General features: G+C 33.9%; 1 protein-coding gene across 3 annotated transcripts in view; it reads left to right on the top strand.

Annotated features, from left to right (window-relative positions):
• The window catches only part of LOC136034944 (general transcription factor 3C polypeptide 1-like), a 136,030-nt gene that overhangs the window by 4,166 nt on the left and 110,313 nt on the right, over positions 1-21,551 (top strand). For all 3 annotated transcript variants that reach the window (XR_010619301.1, XM_065716482.1, XM_065716483.1), the window contains exons 2-4: positions 293-406; positions 2,815-3,026; positions 20,254-20,396. Coding sequence is in view for 2 of the 3 variants with exons in the window: in XM_065716482.1 (XP_065572554.1) it covers positions 337-406; positions 2,815-3,026; positions 20,254-20,396 (425 nt within the window). In the remaining variant the exon portion in view is untranslated. The remainder of the gene's footprint in view (positions 1-292; positions 407-2,814; positions 3,027-20,253; positions 20,397-21,551) is intronic.

Genomic DNA, 21,551 nt, shown 5'->3' on the forward strand with positions numbered 1-21,551 from the left:
AATTCATATTATTAATAATGTGTTATGCAATAGAAAGGAAACATTTTGGCTGTATTTCAACTAGGGCTGTATCAAAGATTTTCAGGATGGGGTATAGAAAACACTTCAAAAAACCTATCAATAATGTGTTTTTTTTTACATTCTTACGAGTTGGACAAACAGGTTTTCTGGGGGAGAGGGTCAAACCCCTGAATACAGCCTTGATTCTGCTGATTTTTCTTGTATTGACATAAAACATTCTTTGTCATAGATTACCATGCTCTAACCATATTGATGGTTCTTACTCTTCTAGGCTTTCACTTGAAATTGGTTGAAAATTGGTGCAAGAGAACAGAAATGACACATTTTGGGGATATAGTGTTAGATGAAATTGCTTTAGAAGGATTAGATGGTATCACTCTTTCAGGTCAGTTCTAATTAATTGATTGTCTTGTCCTACAATGACTTCTTTCTTTCCATATGGAGTGTAATAATTACGTTTTATGTATTATATATCTTGGACTGAGAAAATTGGCAATATATGGTTGCACAAGGGCAATGAAGCACTTTAGTTTTAAGATTTGGCATTTTCAACAATTTTAGCCTGTTATGCTGCCATGCTATTAGGGGTAAGGATCTATAAAAATACAAGAAGAGTAGTTTTTGAGATACATATAAAAAGCAATTTTCAAAATGTAAGAGAGAATGTGGTATTTTTTTCGTTTCTATGAAAATACCAAAATGGTACATTTTAAAATTGCCTTTTATTATTTCTTAGCATCAATTTTAAAAAAGTTGCACTAGACAAACCTCTTGTAGCTTAATTTGAAAGCATTCTTCAGATCTTCCATAGTCTTACCAAAGGAAGGGCTAGTAAATGGTTCACCCATAAAGGAAACTTATTGCTTTCTTTAGAGATGCCATAACAAACGTACACTTATATGAGGGTACATCTTTGCATAATTGTAGAACATCCTAAGAAGAGCATCCAAAAACCCTGAAGGACTATTATTGAAATAAATCAGCAAGAGGATGAAACTGCCCACTCTGCATTTTAAAAACATTTAATCACTTTGGACTATTTGTAAATAATGTCTTTGAACAACCATAACATGAAAGAAAGAACAGATCTCTACAAGGGAAGTTTGGGGTGGGGGTAGAAAGGATTGGCGTTAAAGAGGGATGAAGCCCAAATTTGGGCCCTTGAACAGACATTACCATGAATAAAAACAAAAAGAACATACTACTAATAATAACTCACCGCACCACCAAGCCGCCTGAGGCCAACACAGCTATGCACGTCCTTTCTTTAACCCAATCTATTCAAGGCCTCCCTCTAAACCCTCCCACGAAGCTCCCATTCCCTTCAAATCTTTATTTATGACATCCTCCCACCCTAGAAGAGGACGTCCTGCTTTCTGTTTAGCCCAGACAGTTGCCAAAAAGGACAATCTTTGGCAATCTGTCATCCCTCATTTGCAGAACGTGGCCTTGCCATCTCAACCTCTCTTTCATTATAGCCCTAGAAAACGGGATTGAACCACATTTTTGTACCACCTACTGTTTGAAATACTGTTTATCATAAAAGAATATATTTAAAATGATCAATGAAGGTGGGCTTAAAACAAACATAAAGTATTAGAAATAAGGGCAATGTTGATATCCTGATACATGTTGATTACAAATCCAGTTACAAATCTGAAATAAATTTCAAGCAGGCAAATAAACTTGCACCAAGCAAAACCTATTCCTCTGATAATCTAAAGAGAAAACTCAACACAAGTTAAAAAAGGCTAAAAGGTTTATTGAAAAGTTTATTTATTGAAGTATTGTTCATTTAATTGTGAACTGCAGGTTGTCTATTGAGGATGTTAAATTTGTCTGCTTCTTAAGTTGTATATCTAGAATTAATTTTGGTTACTGATTAATAAAGCTAATCTATGGTAAAAGGATTTGTAAATGAAGTTGCTTCTTAAGCTAAAACATGGTTGCAGTGAAGCTGCAACCTAGTAAAATGCCAAAGATGAATGTGAACTTTCACCTTGCATTATTCTTGCTACAAATCTCTCCCTGAAAAACCAAGCACAAACAAGCTCCCAAAAATTTGCATGTTTATAGACATCCAAATAAATAACTTTAGCCTGTTCTTTCTCAGGAAAATATCTGGGTCTATATCTGGCTTCACAAATACTTGCTTTTTGTCAAAGTTTGTATTTAAGAGCACTGGAAGTTGTCCCCTTTTTGGAGCTGTTCCTTCCCTTTTCCTAAAATTGTGCAAATTTGTTTGTGCTAATAGCTTTTGTTGAGCGGCTCAAAACTTAATAAGTTTTCATCTATTCATATTTTTTTTAACCTCTATATTTAAAATATGACCTAACATTGGAAAGGGTCACTCTCTAGTGACCAGTCAGCCTTATGACTGATTTTATCTTGCTGTTTTTCCTAACAGAACTTGTAAGTCGGCTTTGTAGAAGGAAATTATACTATGCTCATTCTGTTACGCAGTGGGTCCTTGTAAGATTGGCTCATGAATCTTCCTCCTAGAACAGTTGAAGCATGGCCACATAAATTCATCTTCTATTGTTTATCCCTCTTCTTTTGGTAAAATCGTCTGGGCTCCCTCCTTTTTATTATAATCGCACCTTTTCAGTCTATGATTTTGTCACAATTTATGATAAGATGCACTGTTATGTCTCTTGGAACCCTGTTACTTCAATTTTAACTATATTAATTGCTTTAGTTTTGGGGGACTTAACTATCTTAATAGTACAGGATTTTATCGTACCTCGTTTTGGAAAAAAATGATTTTCTTATGAATGTTTTGCTTATTTCCAGCCTTATGGACTCGTCTTGAAGCTAGATTGAAGATGGAAGACATCTGCTATGGAAGAGTCCCAGTTTCAAAAGAAACGTACGAATACATCTGGGAAATATGCAGAGATGTGCCATCCATATTTGCATATGTCCTCCCAGCACCAAGACCACAGTTAGTTATATTTGATAGATTTGCATGCGTTGACGAAGAAACAGAGATGCCTTATGAACCCGTAAGTTAAACAAGGAAATCATAGATTGCAATCCATACAAAGTTAAGTTTTCAGGCACCAGGTTTGAAGCGTATTGTGAGCAGGTTCGACAAAAATTGTTTTCAGGTTCTCTGTGTTCAACCCAGCAAAACTTTAAAGCGTTCTCATCTGATGGGCTCAACGCGTGTTGAACACGGGTAGCGAGTCAGAATAGCATGGTTGAACCCGGGTTGTGTTGTGAGAAGACATTCGTCGTGTTGAACACGGCAGTTAAAACGATGATCTGCAAAACCTGTGTCGAACTTACTGTTGTATGTGGGTGGCCTGAAAACAAGGCTCAAGCAGTATGTATTGACAAAATGTATTAGTCTAGTGAAAAGTCAAAGGTGATGAATTTCTACCCATTTATTTTCTGTCCACTAAATATATCTGTGGATAAAATTGATAATTACATTGGTCAATAGTAATTCCGTTTAATGTAAATCTACGATTTTCGCTAATTTAATTCCATCTTCCATTTTTGATTAAATATTTATTTTCCGAACTTCAATTTTTGCGGAATTTATATGCTTAAAAAAACAAAAAAAAACAATAACAATAGAATTTCCAAGCAGAGTTTTCTAATAATCTTTTGGTCTAAAGCTAATATCTGGTCTGATTTTGCATACAATCTGAAGTTTTGATATTTCTTTGTTAGCTAATTTATCAAAAATTTTGTCGATAAAAAAATCATCCAATAAAAATTGTGATTGGTAGTTAGAATTGGTTATATTTTTGCATTTAACTCTAAAAAGTGCTAAAGTATCTTTACATGTCATGGATTACGGCTCTTCGTCATTTAAGTTAGCCTTAAATGTTTTTTTTTTTTTTTTTTTTTTTTACAATAAATAAAATAACTTGAGGGAGTTCAGAAACGTGCTTCTGTAATGATTACAGGGTTTAGTCTGTCCCATACCAGCAACACTAGCACCATATAAAGCCACCATGCATTTTTTTTTTGTAGACCTAAACGAGGGGAAATTTCCCAATTAGCACTGACCAATCTTCCATCATTTACACCCATAGTCAGAGGCTGCTCAGCTGTTCTTCCGATTCCATAAGCTCAGCCGCTTCTTTTCTAATCGAGCTACAAACCTTTAGGACTCCCAGAAATAAGTAATGGTCTCCATTGAATATTCTCATATAAATGAGCAATTTTCTGTCTTTCTCAAGGTTTAAGTCTAAGTTTTTCCGATCTAGGGTTTTTATCTTAGGGAATTTTTTCAAGAAAAAAAAAATAATTTCCGGAAATTTTGAAAAATTTCCCGTCTAGGCCTTTCGGTCATTGTTGTTTCAATTGTCCACTTTTTATTTTGATCTGCTGCCACTTTTGGGGAATTTCAAGCTCTTTCAAAGCTCCTTAAATATTTTTCATAATAAACTTTTATTATTAAGATAAACAAATATAGGCTAACGGCTATTCTTCTTGATCATCTTTAAGCGAAATATTTTCTCACCAGTAATTTTTTTTCCAAAGTGATTTTAAACCTTTCGTTTCTATGGGCAATGATTTGCTCTTTATCCAGGTAGTGGTCGCGGATCGTCTATGATCTGAATACCTTAAATGCCAAAGTAAACACAGAATGGAGCAAGGTTGGGTGCAAGCAGAATTAGGATGCCAATGAACCACTAAGAATAACGAAAAATAAAGAAAAATAAACAAATAAAAATCACTGGCTGAAAATCACCCTCGTTTGGTTTTTTCTCTATAATTTGTCTTCGCAATTCGTAATTCTAATGCGTAATCTAGTTATAAGCTAATATTTTTCACAGTATCATTGGAATTTCATTACCAATCATTCAGGGAGATTGATAAATCTAAGAATAAAGCCAATAAATCTAATAGGGAATAAAAGTAGATAAACAGTTGATCTTGGTAAGTCTTCAGACCAATCTTGGGGGGATTCTGTCCCTCCGCCTACCACCACTGTTTTATGTATCAAAATATACCAGTTGAAAGCCAGGAAGTGAAAAGAAAACCCTCAAATACAGCTGATTTTACCTTGCCTTGTCTCATTGGGCTGGACTGGGCTTGGCTCATAAATTTTGTTTGGAAGATGTTTTCGTATCTCGAAAATCTAGTTAATAGGCTAGTAATTTCATATTATCAATTGGCAATTTTAGTACCAATCATTCGAAGATAATTACAATTGCGAATGTTCTTAGAGCCATATTTCAAAGGTTCCTACCATTCTTTTTTTTTTGGAAAAGTGAGAATGAAAGTTATAAAAAGGAAGAAAGGAAATCAGGATTGAACAGTGGGAAAGGCTACTATTTTGGGTATTTTCCACTGATTCCATCGCAGATGTGTTGATGCATCAAAGGAGAGATGCGCTAAAAATAGGGTGAAAAGGCACCCTTGCCTATAGATTTAAGATATTTTCATAAAATTCTGTACGAAAATATTATTAATTGCTAAGACCACACTGGCTAAGCATGACAAGTTGAGAAAAAACTCGAGAAGAAAAATAAACGAGGATATTTCAAGCGAGTTAAAATGCAATGTAAATATTTCGGCCGATACTTCCATCTAGCGGTGGTTGTTTTTTTACGGTTTGTTTTTATCTATTTTAGTGGTTTTGTTTTACGGTCTAATATTATTTTTCTATCTTTGCATTGAGAACGGCTGAGTGGAGGTCTCGGGCGAAATATTTGTATTGATTTACGCTTTTTCACTGGCTGGAAATATCCTCGTTTATTTTTCTTCTTGAGTTTTTTCTCACCTTGTCCGCAAGAGTATATGCCAAGTTGAATGCACCTGTATACTGATATCTGTATAATTTTCTACCATTTAGATTAATGAAAAAATGATCTTGGAAAAAAAAACGAAACATTATTGTTGAACGAAAAAGGAACCCAAAAAGCCAAAATTGGAAAAAAATTTAATCAAATGCCAAAAGTATCAAAAAGTTAGTTAGTTTTGCCAGAAAATATCCATTGGAAATGCATACTTTCAATAATCGTTTTGAAACCATCTCCATAATCGCTGATATTTCTAGAGCCCATAACAGCTGCGCTAGCCTCTGGCGAACTTAATGTCGCGACAAGTTGTAGATTGGTTTCCTGATAAAAGTTTAAGTTTTGACGAAAAGTAATGGTTTTTTTGAAAAGTATAAAATTGGTCTCTGGGCACTTGTCGAGAATCTTGTTATGTTCATAAATTCGTGTGCCCAAATAACTTCTGACTGATAGTTCACTGAGCCTGGGATACTAACTACGGGCAATTTCATATGCCCGTCAGTATACCCATATATAATTCTATGTACCCGTTTTCCTGCGTATATATATATGTATTTTTTGGACCGAAATTGAATAAAAAAAAGGAAAATTCCGAACAGTGATTTTTTGCTAACTCTTAAAATAGTTGTGACCTCTGAAAGAACGAATCAGGAATGATTCGTGGTCTAAATTAGGGCCGGAAAAGTTAAGTTCTTGAGTTCTTGTGCCTATCTCTGAGCTGAAATATTTTATGATGGTAATTACTTCTTCCATATTGCTGGCCTTACTAGGCTGATTCCCATGATCTTATACAACCAAGGCTTTTTTTTTTTTTTTTTTTTTTTTTTTTTTTTTTTTTTTTTTTTTTTTTTTTTTTTTTTTTTTTTTTTTTTTTTTACAGAATGAGTTTATACTTTTCAGAATTCTTTTAAAATCTTATAAAGGACAGAAATTGTGGTAGAAAGTCGGAAACAGTTTTTAGATCAAAATTTAATTATCGTAAATTCAGTCGTGAACTTAAGTTGGCAGTTAAACTAATCACATAATATAACAACTTCTTGATGGTAAGCTACTATTCCTGGAGGGAGAAGAGACGAAGATTAATGGTTTTTCGATATCTTCTCGAGTCCTGATTTAAGCTTCTTATGCCCATTTACGAAAGTCACTGTAACGCAGCAGATTGGTTTGTAATTTGTTACATGTCCCGTTTCTCTTTTATTCATAAAAATGTTCCGTTTTATAATTCACCAAGTGACGGTAATATTTTGATTCTCTTTTCATATGCTCCCTGTATCTTTACTTAGGAACGATTTTAGTTCTATCAGATATCCAGTGTTTGTCATATGTTCGTGTTGGATATTTTCTTTCAGCCATTGTATTTCTAGGTCTTCTAGAGTTTCACTAAAAAAAAGAGAGAGAAAAAAAAAATCTATGAATGAATAAAAATGAGGAAGTTCCTGGTAAGCATTAACGGATGTACTGCCTAAGGTTGCAGCACCAACCTCCAAAGTGTTCCTATGAGTAAAAAAACTATGAAGAATAGTAAACTGAGTTTTTCAAAAACACAGCTTAAAAGAAATACTGGAGTGGAGGTTGGAGTGGAGTGGAGCTATTGTTAATATTGCTAATAAGGCTTAGGGTATAAAGGGAAAATTTTCAGGCAATGTTGAGGTAGATGTTGATTTAAGTTGAAAGACTCTGCACAGACTGTCAAAAGGGCGGATCAGTAGTATCTCAAGATTGGCTTACAGTATCTGGTTGATGCTTTAAACACATGTTAACTAATAAAAATAGACTGTTTGTATATTACTATTGCTAAAACTAATGGTGTTAGTGTGAAACTTTCGGAGGCCGTTTGCAGGGACGTTGCTGTAAATCAAAACACTATGTGCCTACAGATTATCCAAAACGCGTATCAGTAATGTTTCAGAAACAGATTAAAGTATTCAGATGAAACTCTCAGGGCACGAAGAGGGAATTTTGAACTAGACCAATAAGGTACAATGTGAATACTTTTGCTGCTGCTATTAATACTACTTCCCATGCCCCTACGATTACTTCTGCTATTGTGACTACTACAATTGTTAACGCTAAATGTATTAGTAAAACTTTAAGGGAATGACGGGGCGATTTTGACCTGAATCGGAATACGCTATGTACATGTAGGTTATTAAAGATATGCATTAGCAATACCTTTGGTACTACCTTTGGTACTACTGCTGCTGCTACTGCTACGGCTATTACTGCTAATATTGTACTAAATCAAAATATTTGAAGTGAATCTAGGTTGTCAAAATAGAGCAGGTTGTTAACACGTTCAGGCAGAGTATTTCAGGACTGGAGTAGGGTATAAAATAGAAATATTCAGGGAAAATCTATTTCAGCTTAAAAATAAATCAAACTGCATTACTTGCATGTTATTTATCAGCAAGGTATATCAGCAATATCTCAAGAAAAACATAGGGTATTAAGTTGAAACTTCCAGGGCCATTACTATTATTTCTTCCGCCCTTACTATAAGTGTACAAAACCAAAAAGGAAGAGAAATTTTAACATATAGACACGTCATGCTCAAAACGAGCAAAAACTAAGAAGAGTAAGGATGCCCCCCCTCTTCCAATGCTCCTTCTAAACACCAAAACATAATTTGTACTTACTAAAACAATTTTTAGCTGACACAGTTTTTAACTTGTCTGAAAACTTTTTTTTTTATTTCGATCTATGATTGTTAATTTCTTATAATAATGAAAAAATACGCCACCATAACCAAGATTGTTGAAACAAAAACGAATATGGATGGAATTTATATATATATATATATATATATATATATATATATATATATAATATATATATATATATATATATATATATATATATATATATATATATATATATATATACTAGCCGTTGGGGTGGCGCTTCGCGCCACCCCAACATATAGTTGGTGGGGGCACTTTCCCCCCCCCCCCCCCAAGCCCCCCGCGCGCGTAAGTCGTTAAGCGCCATATTAGTTACGCGCCATTGTAGTTGTGTCCCTGTGTCCCACCTGTGAATATAGATATATATATATATATATATATATATATATATATATATATATATATATATATATATATATATATATATATATATATATATATATATGTTTTTAACTACGTAAAACTTGCGAATATACAACATTCTTCGCTGTCCCATTGTCTATGCATATAAATAGATTGTCAGGTTTACCGACTCTTGAACATGCAACATATAATTTTCCATGGGAAAACAATCCGTATTCAGATCTATACCTCATGATTCTAATGATTGCCCTTGAGCTTTGTTGATGGTGATTGCTAATCGACCATTCCCTCTGTCGCCGTCGCCATTTATATATCCCCCTGTGCCCCCGGCGTCCCCGTTGTAGTTGTGTCCCTGTGTCCCGGTCGTCATTTATATTCCCTGTGTCCCGGTCGTCATTTGTGTCCCGGTGTCCCAGTCTCTAATTTCTCTTTGAGTGTCCCGGTCGTCATTTATATTCCTTGTGTCCCGGCGTCCCGGTCGTCATTTGTGTCCCGGTGTCCCGGTCTGTATATACATTCGTTTTTGAATTGATCTTTTTTTTAGTTTTTAGTTTTTTAATTTTTTTTTAGTTTTTTTAGTTATACCTCATGATTCTAATGATTGCCCTTGAGCTTTGTTGATGGTGATTGCTAATCGAACATTCCCTGTGTCCCCGTCGTCATTTATATATCCCCCTGTGCCCCCCGGCGTCCCCGTTGTAGTTGTGTCCCTGTGTCCCGGTCGTCATTTATACTCCCTGTGTCCCGGTCGTCATTTGTGTCCCGGTGTCCCGGTCTGTATATACATTCGTTTTTGAATTGGTATATGATGAAATAAATTTTTGTGTTTTTCCCCTTTTTTTCTTTTTAGTTTTTTTTTGGTTTTTGCTTTTTTTTAGTTTTTTTAGTTTTTTTTCTTTTTTCTTTTTAGTTTTTTTTTGTAGTTTTTACCTTTTTAGTTTTTTTATTTTTATTTTTTTAGTTTTGTTTTTCTCCTTTATTTTTCAGTTTTTTTCCTTTTTTTCTTTTTTTTCTTTTTTAGTTTTTTAGTTTTTTAGCTTTTTTAGTTTTTTATTAGTTTTTAGTTTTTTTTCTTTTTAGTTTTTTTTTTAGTTTTTACCTTTTTTTAGTTTTTTTTTAGTTTTTTTTTACTTATGTCCTGGTCGTAATTTATACTCCCTGTGTCCCGGTCGTCATTTGTGTCCCGGTGCTTTGTTGATGGTGATTGCTAATCGAACATTCCTTGTGTCCCGGTCGCTTTCTCTTTGAGTGTCCCGGTCGTCATTTATATTCCCTATGTCCCGTTGTCCCGGTCGTCATTTGTTTCCCGATGTCCCGGTCTGTAATTTCGTCAGTCGAAAACATGACGTCAGTCGACACACAAACATGACGTCACTCGACACACACACACACGGACAACTTATTTTTATATATATACTAGCTGTTGGGGTGGCGCTTCGCGCCACCCCAACGCGCCAACTTATTTATATATATATATATATATATATATATATATATATATATATATATATATATATATATATATATATATATATATATATATATATATATATATATATATATATATTTTCTTTTTAGTGTTTTGTAGTTTTTACCTTTTTTAGTTTTTTTCTTCTTTTGTATTAATGCTAAAGCCAAGGTTCAAACCTGGAGCCTCTCGGACCTAGAACCTGAAACATAACGCTTTACCAACTCAGCTACTTCGGCTTGAATACATTTGTTTTGAGCAGCTTCCTCGGGTGTTGCCATTGTCGAAAATAGCGACGAAGACCACACTGCCTTTCCATAACAAACAAATACAACGTAGAGACAATAGGGAAAATTTCAAGACAGTGGAAATTATTTCTGTAGATATTTCGGCCCTATGTCCAAGGGCCGTCTTCAGCACAATTCAAGAATAAGAGAGAAACTATACATATATATAAAAGAACTTACATCAAATTGTGAGGATTAAAAACTGAATAATTAAAAATACTTTTTAAAACTTTTTTTAAAAATAGCCCTAGCATCCTTACTTCAACGAAGTTCAACCAGGACTGGTGTTTTAAACACTTTAAAACTTTAAAAAAAGTTTTAAAAAGTGTTTTTAATTATTCTCTTTCAACGGTCTTCTTACAATTAAAAATTTGTCTTTGAACGATATTCTAAAATACCTGTGTCCTGGTCGTCATTTATATTCCCTGTGTCCCGGTCGTCATTTGTGTCCCGGTATCCCAGTCTGTAATTTCTCTTTAAGTGTCCCGGTCGTTATTTATATTCCCTCTGTCCCGGTCGTCGAAAAGTGTTTTTTCTTTTTAGTATTTTTTAGTTTTTTACATTTTTTCAGTTTTCTTTTTCTTCTTTATTTTTCAGCTTCACTATGAAATACATATCGCCGAACCTTTGTTTTTTTAACTAAAATCTGGTAGGCATTGATGACCTTATCCAAGTCAAAATCCCAAACCCAATCATCATCGCTATCATTTTCAGTTTTGATATGTTTTGACTCTCGCTGTCCAGGTGGATCTTCATCTAACTGCGCGGTTTTGCGTTCTTTAGTTTCAAGCCTGTTTCCTTGCTGTTCTTTTGATTCCTCGGCACGCTTTCTTTTCTGACTTTCTCTATCAGCAGCAAGTTTTTTGGCATAGACTCTTTGAGCATCTTCATCGGCTTTTGCCATTGTAAGTTCATCAGTCATTGTAAACTTAAACATTAATAGATTTCTACGTGAACATATATGTCTTAAATATCTTTAATGACGTCACCGTCATAGCAAAAATGACGACAACTAACTTCATGACGTCAGTCGACACAGAAACATGACGTCACCCGATCCACAGACAGACAACTTATTTTTATATATATATATATATATATATATATATATATATATATATATATATATATATATATATATATATATATATATATATATATATATAAATTTCAGAAAGTTTTAATCGTTTTAGATTTATTAAATAAAAAAGAGGAAATATTTAGAATGTATTTTGTTTTCAGTAAAGTACAAATTATGTTCAAGTCTTTAGAAGCCACGAGGGGCGACAGCTCATTCTTCTCTTAGTTTCTGCTCATTTTGAGTTTGATTCAGTTACTTATTATAATTCCTTTTGTCTTGTGTTTCGTTTATTTATTGATGGTGTTGGAAAATTATTTGGCTTTATTTCTGCTCATCTTTGGTTTTTTGTAACTTTTCACTTTTCTTTGGAAAGCTTCGTTTTTGGGAAAAAGTCTTTTTAGAATGAATTCCTGCTTGTTTTTAATTGACATAGTCTTTTTTATTGGTTAAAAAAAAGAATATCAATATCTTTTCGGTTTTCGATTTAAGAATTCAGATTTTGGCGCACTATTTATATGTTGGGAAATTTTTTTTTTATCAATTCTAGTTATATACCTTCTTTTGAAAATCCGGATACACATAGTATATTTTGCATTATTTTCACACGTCAACTTTCCCTGAAAATAAAGCTTAATACTCTACTCTGTTCCTGAAACATTCTATCTATTCTATCTTGACGACCTGGATGCATTTACACCCTTTTGGTTTAGTTCAGTAGTAAGAACAGAAGTAGTGATAGTTTTAGTCCTGAAAATTTCAACTTAATACCCTCTGTCATTCTTAAGATATTGTTGAGACTTGCTGTTGACAACCAGCATGGAAATAATTACCTTAGATCCAGTTTTGAAGCAATATAAACTTTCCCCGATAGTTGCTACGGTACAAACTTTCATAGTCGGAAGATATCGCGCCTGGATGTCTTGACAACCTGGTCTTTTTCGACAACCTAGATGTACTTAAACTATTTTCATTTTTGCTAGATGTAAGTTTTAGCTAATACTCTAAGCTGTTCCTAGGCTATAGCTTTTACTGCTGTTTTATAACCTTAGTTGACATAGTGTGTAGATTTATTTCAACATCCTTCTGAACAATCCCACATAGTGCCATTCCAACATCCTTCCTAAAAACCCTGAAAGTTTCAACTTATTACCCTAAACCCATGATTAGTAGGATGTGCAGTCTTTGGCTCACTATCTTTAGAGCCTTAATTTTAAAAACAAAAATTAATGTGAATAAGTTCACACTCATATACATTTACAGAGCAAAAAAGATACACACTAGCATTGAAATAATTTTTCACATTATATAAAATGTGTTTTATACGGACAATATTTTTCGTTAGCATAAAATATAGCTAGAGAACAACCTGAAAAAAATATCATGTTAATTGCCCTTTAAGCTTTCCTCATCTTAATAAACGTAAAATTTTGAACAACGGAATTTAAAAATCACAAGAGTGGGGGGGAGGGGCAAATAGACAGGCGTAGCTGGGACATGACCTGAAATTGGGTGGCAGCCGCTGCCCTAAACCAATCCTGGCATATTGACGATACGTCCTTTTTACAACATGCTTACCTGGAGGGTGTTTTTTTATTTAGTTCAGCATCCCCCTAAACATATCCTGAACGTTTCATCTTCTTACCCATAGCCTCTGTAGTAGCAGTAAACGTAGTAGAACTAGTGGCAATAACAGCAGTAAAATCAGTCATTGAATACCCTTTGCTTAGTTCAACATGCCTCACAACAAGCCCTGAAAGTTTCCAATTAATGCTCTTCGCTGTTCCTGAAAAGCTACTCGTACATCCATTTGGCAAGCTCAAATCACATAGTACATTTTGATTTAATTCAACATCCCCCTAAATATTCCCTAGAAGTTTCACCTTAATATCCTTAGCCTCAGTAAAAGTATTAGTCTTAGCAGTAGCCACAATAGAAGTAACATGCACATAGTGCCTTTTAGTTAGTTGAGCATCTCCCTCATAGTGCTCTGAATGTTTCAGCTTGATACTCTAAGCTGCATGCATATGGTATGATTGATCCAGTTGAAACTCTCCCTTCACTTTCCGTAAAAGTTTCACCTTAATATGATTAGCCTCACTAGTAGCAGTAATCGCAGTAGCAGTAGCAGTAGTATGTTTATAGTGTATTTTGGTTAGTTCAAAATCCGCCTCAACATACTCTGAAAGTTTCAATTTAAAGATCTAAGGTGTTTATGAGACATTGCTGGTTCACTTTTTTGACAATCTACATGCTCATAGTGTGTTTTAATTTAGTTCAACGCCTCCCTAAACATTCCCAAATACCTTCACCTTATACCCTTAAATTTTGGAACAGCATTAGCTGTGATAGTATTAGAAGTAATAGCATTAGTAGTAGTATGCATATAGCACCTTTTGTTTTTCTATGAAATTTTGTTCTCTTCCCCTCCTAAACCATTACTTAACGTTTCATCTTCCTGCCCTCAGCCTCAGAAGTAGCGATTGTAGCAGTAGTAGAAGTAGCAGCAGCAGTAGTATTAGCAGTATGCTTAGAATGCTTTTTGCTTAGTTCAACATCCCTCTCAACCAGCCCTGAAACTTTTAGTTTAATGCACTAAGGTGTTCTTGATAAATTGCACCTACATCCTATTGAAAATCTGCGTCTCAATAGCGTGCTTTGATTTAGTTCACATTCCAATAAGTATTCCTGAAAGCTTCATCCTAATCCTCATAGCCTCAGGAGTATTAATAGTAATCGAAGCTGTAGTAGTTTTATTGGTAGTATCCACATAGTCTCTTTCGTTTAGTTCATTATTTCCCTCAATATGCCCTGAGAGTTTCAACTTAATATTCTAAGCCGTTCCTGAGATATTGCTTATATTCTCTTTTGAAAACCTGCATGCACATAGTGTGTTCTGATATGATTGTAACTCCCCCTAAACATTCGATAAAAAGTTCCAATTTAGCCTCAGTAGTAGTAGAAATTTTACCAGCAGCAGTATTAATATTCATATAGTGCTTTTTAGTTAGTTCGACACCCCCCCCCCCCTGATCATACCCTGAAAGTTTCAACTTGATGCTCAGCGCTGTTCCTGAGATATTGTTGAAACACCCTTTTTACAACCTACATGAACAAAGTGTATTTGAACTTTGTTCAGCATCCCCTTAAACATTCCCTGAAATCTCCACTTTAATGCTTTCGCCTCAGTAGTAGGTTGACAATTTCCATGCCTTCTCAAGATCAGAACAAAATTTGCTCATTACTAAAAAAAAACAAAAGTTCTTGATTGTCAGTTTAATAAATATATACTAATACTTATACATTAAAGTTTCAATAATTTTTACTTATTAAAGTCAAAAAAGTGAAAATATTTAAAACCAATTTTGTTTTCAGTAAATTATGGTCTGGTCTGGGGAAGGTATGGGGCTTGTCAGTCTTACTCATAATAAGTTTGCTCGTTTTGTATTTGAATCGGTTATTTATTGTGATTTCTGTTCGTTTTAGGTTTTATTTATTGATTGATGGTGATTTGTTGTTGTTCTATACTTGGAAGATACATTTGACTTTGTTTCTGCTTATTTTTGGTTTAATGAAGTTCTTTATTTTTCTTTGAAAAGCTTGTTTTTTTGTAATTTTTTTAAATTGATATCTTTAAAAATTCAATATGGGGAAAATTTGAAATCATTTAGAAAAAAAAGCGAAATGTTTTGGACAAAGTCATATTTTCTCACTAACAGAAATAGTTTGAAAGGTGGGCAATTTTGGCTGGAGAACCAATTCCTCCTAAAAAAAAAGACCCTATCTTTCAACCATCTCCGGGTTCATTCCATATAAGATGTACCAGGTCACAAATCTATAATCTCAGATACTAATTGAGCTTGGCAGGTTTATTCTATGCAAACCCCTATGTTTTTTGGGAAGGGGAGATGTGTATTTACGGCCAGTCAAAGTTGTTTGTTTTTTTATTCTCATTGTTATATCATAGAATACGTCTATAACGGAAATAATTTATGCCTTGAAAGTGTTTTTGCACTAATTTATTTTTCTGAAATATAATGTATAGGCCTATTCTGTTGTTTACAGAATAAATTCAAAGAACTTCTGCTTTTCAATCCAATGAGCTTCTTTACCGATCTTCAGGACAATTGGTTTGACATAATTATTCCTGAAAAAAAAAAAAAAAACACAAAAATATGCATGTATGATCTTTTTCTGTCAAAAAATTTCAAGTTCCACATTTTTGTAGATTGAAGCTTTTAACCTCTACAGCAAGGTTTTCAAATATGCTGAATCTGATAGTGTGATTTTCATTAATATAGTTTAAATTTTTGAGTGTGTTTCCCCTTTTAAAAAATGAGGTACATTTCCTCAGACTCGTTATTCTTGAGGGATAACATAAAACATAATGAATTTTTTATCTTTGGAATCAGCATAAAAAGCCAATTTATTTAACGTATCTATTGTTATCAAAAGGTTTTTTAGAGTTTTGGTATCTATCCGACCAGAGTTACTGCTTACTTACATTTCGTTACCACAAACAGTTGCATGACGTCATCTATTCAATAAGCAGAATTCTATAAATAGTAAATGACTCCCAATATAAAGTGACGTCATCTGTCCTATAAATCACACGTCAGACTCTGAGTTGGAATAGTTTGTTACAAACACTTGAATGATAAGTTTAGAAAATAATGTTCGCCACTTGTGCACTGCTGCCCATACTAGCGGGAGATCTGTTTTTGTCGGACGATGAAAGTGATCTGGAGTTTATTGGTGAGAGAGTGAATTTATACCCCAATGATAAAGATCCTAAAATGGATATTGAAAAAACAACTGGTTTCTCTATGGTTACAACTCCCATCCCTACCAAAGATGGAAGAGAAGAAAAGAAACAAACAAAAAGAGGAAGAAAGTCTCTTAAACTGAAATCAGCTCGTGCAATCACTAAAGGAAAAGTCAATAAAGAGCTTGTGGAAATTGTGCCAGTAACACCAACTCATGGAAGTACAAGAGAAAATGTGGATAGAAAGATAATGCAAAAGTTCACGGAAAACTCAAGAAAACTGCCGTCCTTGTTTTATAAAACTGCGCCCGACTCTATAGTTGTTAGACCAAGAATTGTAGAAAATCGTCCATGGGTGAGAAAACCTACAAGGCCATTGAATCTAGGAAAATATTCGAAATTGGTAGCTAAACGGCGTGAACAGGGAATTGATGTTCATATTGAAGTTCCAAAGATAACATTTAGAATTTGTCAATAGAAGATGTTGATGATATAAATGAACACTTTTGGATTTTGTAGTTTCTAAATTTCGCAGTTTAAATAAAAAAAAAAAAAAAAAAACATTGACTTCACTTTAAGAAAACCTAGAAGCAGACTAAATTGCCAATTAATTTAATCTCTTAACAAGTATTAGCTCCAGTGACTAACGTGACTAAAAGTCAGACAGTTGACAGAGAGCTATGAAAGAGTAACCTGGGCTAACAGTACAAAGCTCTTGTGTATTCTTTTATCTGTGTACCTCTCCCCCCCCTTCTTGAAATTAAAAAAAATTAAAATTAGGTCACGTTTCGACAATAGTTAGGTAAAAGTTTTGGATTAAAGACATACTACGATCAAGTCAGGTTTTAAGTTACACAACGGAACTTACAAGCCTGGGATTCTTGGTCAGGGATCAAAACAAGGAAGAAAACACCCACAGAGGGTGTATGGTTTGATGCAATTTGCCCCATCAAATTCATCACATTAGAGAACCATATTTAAAAAGTCTCAAACCTCTATCGACGAAAATACAATGTTTTGTAGTTGTACAAATTACAGTAAGATGTTTCAAGCGATATAAAGAAAGGTATCAAGTTCCAAATAATTAATTGACAGTGGATACTGATTGAGGTAGAAGACTAAAGGCTGCTAAAAAAAAGGGTTTTGTGTTTTCTTGGGCTTTCTATTCTTTGGTGCTCCAAATAAATTGGTGGTTGTGAGCTATAGCTGGTTTAACTTAAATGTAAATTCTGCACTGGTTATGGCAAAAATAAAATAACGGACGCTTCAAAATATCTATTGTTTCTGTACTTTACAAATTATATTTTAGCATTTAAGGGTTTACAGAAGATGACAACCTTATTTTCTTTTTTTATCATTTCACATGTTTTCAAACTTTGGAAAGCCTGATATGATTAAAACTAAAAGATCTAGTGCCCTTTTAAAAGGTCAAAAGAGACTGGAGGGAAGACAGCTCCCCTTTCATGTTCCTTTTTCCCCTAGGATCCAATCAAAACTTTGAGACAGCCACCTTGTTCTGCATAGTCGAAAGGTTTAATAGCTATGGCTCTGGGGACGACAACTAACACATTCCTTGGGGCAAGGGCTGCAACTTATACAATTTGCCCATTCCTTACATATAGAATTTGTTTTTGGGGAAGGGGGGTATGTTTGACCTTTCGTGTATAAAAAAGCCGATGGCATTCAGGTAAAGTTGTGAGGGAATGTTATTTACTGCTACTCACACTGCTACTATCACCACTTATTTATCTACACCACCTACTTTTGTTGTAATTACTACTAAGGCTAAGGATATTACTACTACTACTGCTACTACTTCTCCGTACTACTAAAGCTAAGGGCAAAGTGAAACCTTTAGGGAATGTTGAGGAGGATGTTGAATTTAATCGAAACGCACTATGTCGAATCAGGTCAATAAAAAGATTTAACCACCATACCCCATGAGCAGCATTGGGCATTAAGTCGAAATTTTCAGAGAATATTGGGGAGATCTTGAACCAACCAGAATGGGCTATATGCAACCACAACTTATACTTATTCTGCTACTCTTAATACTAACGCTAAATCTAAGGGTATTAAGAGAAATTTTCAGGCAATGTTGAAGGAGTTGTTGAATTCAGTTAGAACACTTTGCGTATATACAGGCTGTGAAAAGGGTGAATTAGTAGTACCTCAAGAACGGCTTGCAGTATGGGATTGAAGCTTTCAGGGCATGTTGAGGGGTATGTTCAACTAACTCAAGTGACAAAAAGTCAGACAGTTTGTGGAAAAGAGCTATTAATGATTGACTTGGGCTAATAGTAAAAAGTTCTTTTGTATCCTTATATCTGTGTACCTCTCCCCCTTCTTGCAAGGGTTGTACCTGTGTAGACCTAAAAGTGGATTAGATATTTTTGGAATAATAATGACTAGTAGGACCTTCTTCTTAAAAACATATGAAGAAGAAATCTTCTGAAGTTTAGAGTATTTAGGAACCACGGAATTTCTTTTGCTGGGACAGTACTAGAGACATACTGGTTATTCTGTAGATTTCTGTGGAATTGTTGGAGCAAAAGAATTAAAAGAATTAAAATTAGGTTAGGTTTTGACCATAGTTAGGTAAAAATTTTGGTTTAAAGACATGCTACGATCAAGTCAGGTTTTAAGTTACACAGCAGAACTTATAAGCCTGGGATCATTTGTCAGGGATCATTTGTCCCAACAAATTCATCATATTAGAGAACCATTTTGCAGAAGTTTCAACCCCCTATCGACGAAAATACAAAGTTTTGTAGTTGTACAAATTACAGATAGATGTTTTAAGTGCTATAAAGAAAGGTATCAAGTTCCAAATAATTAATTGACGATAGATACTGATTGAGGTAGAAAAATAAGATTGCTAAAAAAAGGGCGGGGTCTGTGTTTTCTTGGGCTCTCTATTTTATGGTGCTCCAAATAAAGGGGTGGTTGTGAGCTATAGCTTGTTTAAATTATACGCAAATTCTGAACTGGTTATAACAAAAATAAAATCACATACACTTCAAAACATCTATTGTTTCTGTACTTTACAAATTGTATTCTAGCCTTTAAGGGTTTACAGAAGATGACAAACTTATTTTCTTTTTATTATTTCATATGTTTTCAAATTTCGGAAAGGCTCGTTTGATTAAAAACTAAAAGATCTAGTGCCCTTTAAAAAGTCGAAAGAGATAGGAGGGAAGACAGCTCCCCTTTCGTGTCCCTTTTTTTTACCTAAGATCCAATCAAAATTCGAGACAGCCATCTTGTTCGGCATAGCCGAAAGGTTCAATATCTTTGACTCTGGGGACGACAACTTACACATTCCTTGGGTCAAGGGCTGCACCTTACACAATATATATATATATATATATATATATATATATATATATATATATATATATATATATATATATATATATATATACATATATATATGTATATATATATATATATATATATATATATATATATATATATATATATATATATATACATATATATATGTATGTATATATATATATATATATATATATATATATATATATATATATATATATATATACATATATATATATGTATATATATATATATATATATATATATATATATATATATATATATATATATATATATATATATATATATATATATATATATATATATATATATATATATATATATATATATATATATGCCGTGATGTAGATAAACAATTCCATTTATGAGTTAGAGATGTGATTTTAAGGCGCTTATTTTTTTGTGTTTAAAACAGATATTTTATTTTTGACAAAGAAGGAGATTGAAGTAGCTTAAATTTGGATTTTGCAGACTGAACCAATTGAGGATATTTATCCAGTGAAGCCAATTGAAGATAAAATAACTGGCAACCGTGGATCTTGTGCAGAATATTTTACTCGTACAGAAGTGACTCAAGAAATAAGGAACATGTCCTTTGAACAAGTGTCTCAGAAGTAAGTCTCAATTCTTGACAATATGAATTTAAAGACGGACCTAAAATATTATAAACCTTACTAACTGCTAAAACTAAACGTTATTATGGCGATTCTTAAAACAGTAATATCTCAAACAGTTTGCGGTAACGAACTTTAGTAAGGAGCCACCTGGCTCAATAGTAACCGAAACTCTAAAAAACGGAATTTTGGTACCAATAGTTACATAAAAGAATTGTATTTTAATGCTGATTTTAAATATAAGTTTCATCAACTTACCTATCAAAAGTTACGAGCCTGAGAAAATTTTTCTTATTTAGGAAAATGGGGGAGCACCCCCTAAAAGTAATAGAATCTTAGAAAAAATTACATCGTCAGATTCAGTGTATCAGAGAACCCTACTGTAGAAATTCCAAGCTCCTATCTACAAAACTGTGGAATTTTGTATTTTTTTTTTGCCAAAAGACAGATCACGGATGCGTGTTTATTTGTTTTTTTGCTGTTTTTCCTTGTTTTTTTTAGGGTGATCGTATTGACCCAGTGGTCCTATTGGTCCCAGAATGTCGCGAGACGGCTCATTCTAACGGAAAATAAGAGTTCTAGTGCTCTTTTTAAGTGACCAAAAAATTGGAGGGCACCTAGTCCCCTTCCCACGCTCATTATTTCCCAAAGTCACCGAATCTAAATTTTGATACAGACACTTTGTTCAGAATGGTCGAAACACCTAATAACTATGTCTTTGGGGACAAATTAATCTCCCACAGTCCCCGGGGGAGGGGCTGCAAGTTAAAAACTCTGGCCATTGTTTATATATAGGAATAGTTATTGGGAAGTGTACAGGCGTTTTCATGACGACTTTTTAGTGTTTGAGGGGGGAGGGGGTTACGTCGGAGGATCTTTCCATGGAGGACTTTATCATGAGGGAAGAGAATTTCCATGAAGGGGGTGCAGGATTTTCTAGCATTATTAAAAAAAAAAGAGAAAATAAATAATAAAAAAGTTTTTTTTAACAGGAAGTAAGGAGCAACATGAAAACTTAAAACGAACATAAATTATTACGTATAAGGGGGTTCGTCTCCTCCTCAATACCTCGCTCTTTACGCTAAAGTATTTTTAGTAATTTCAACTACTTATTCTGCGACCTTTGTGATTCAGGGGTCATTTTTAAAGATTCGG

Source organism: Artemia franciscana, chromosome 13 (assembly GCF_032884065.1).
Source record: "Artemia franciscana chromosome 13, ASM3288406v1, whole genome shotgun sequence".
NCBI classification, from domain to species: Eukaryota; Metazoa; Arthropoda; class Branchiopoda; order Anostraca; family Artemiidae; genus Artemia; species Artemia franciscana.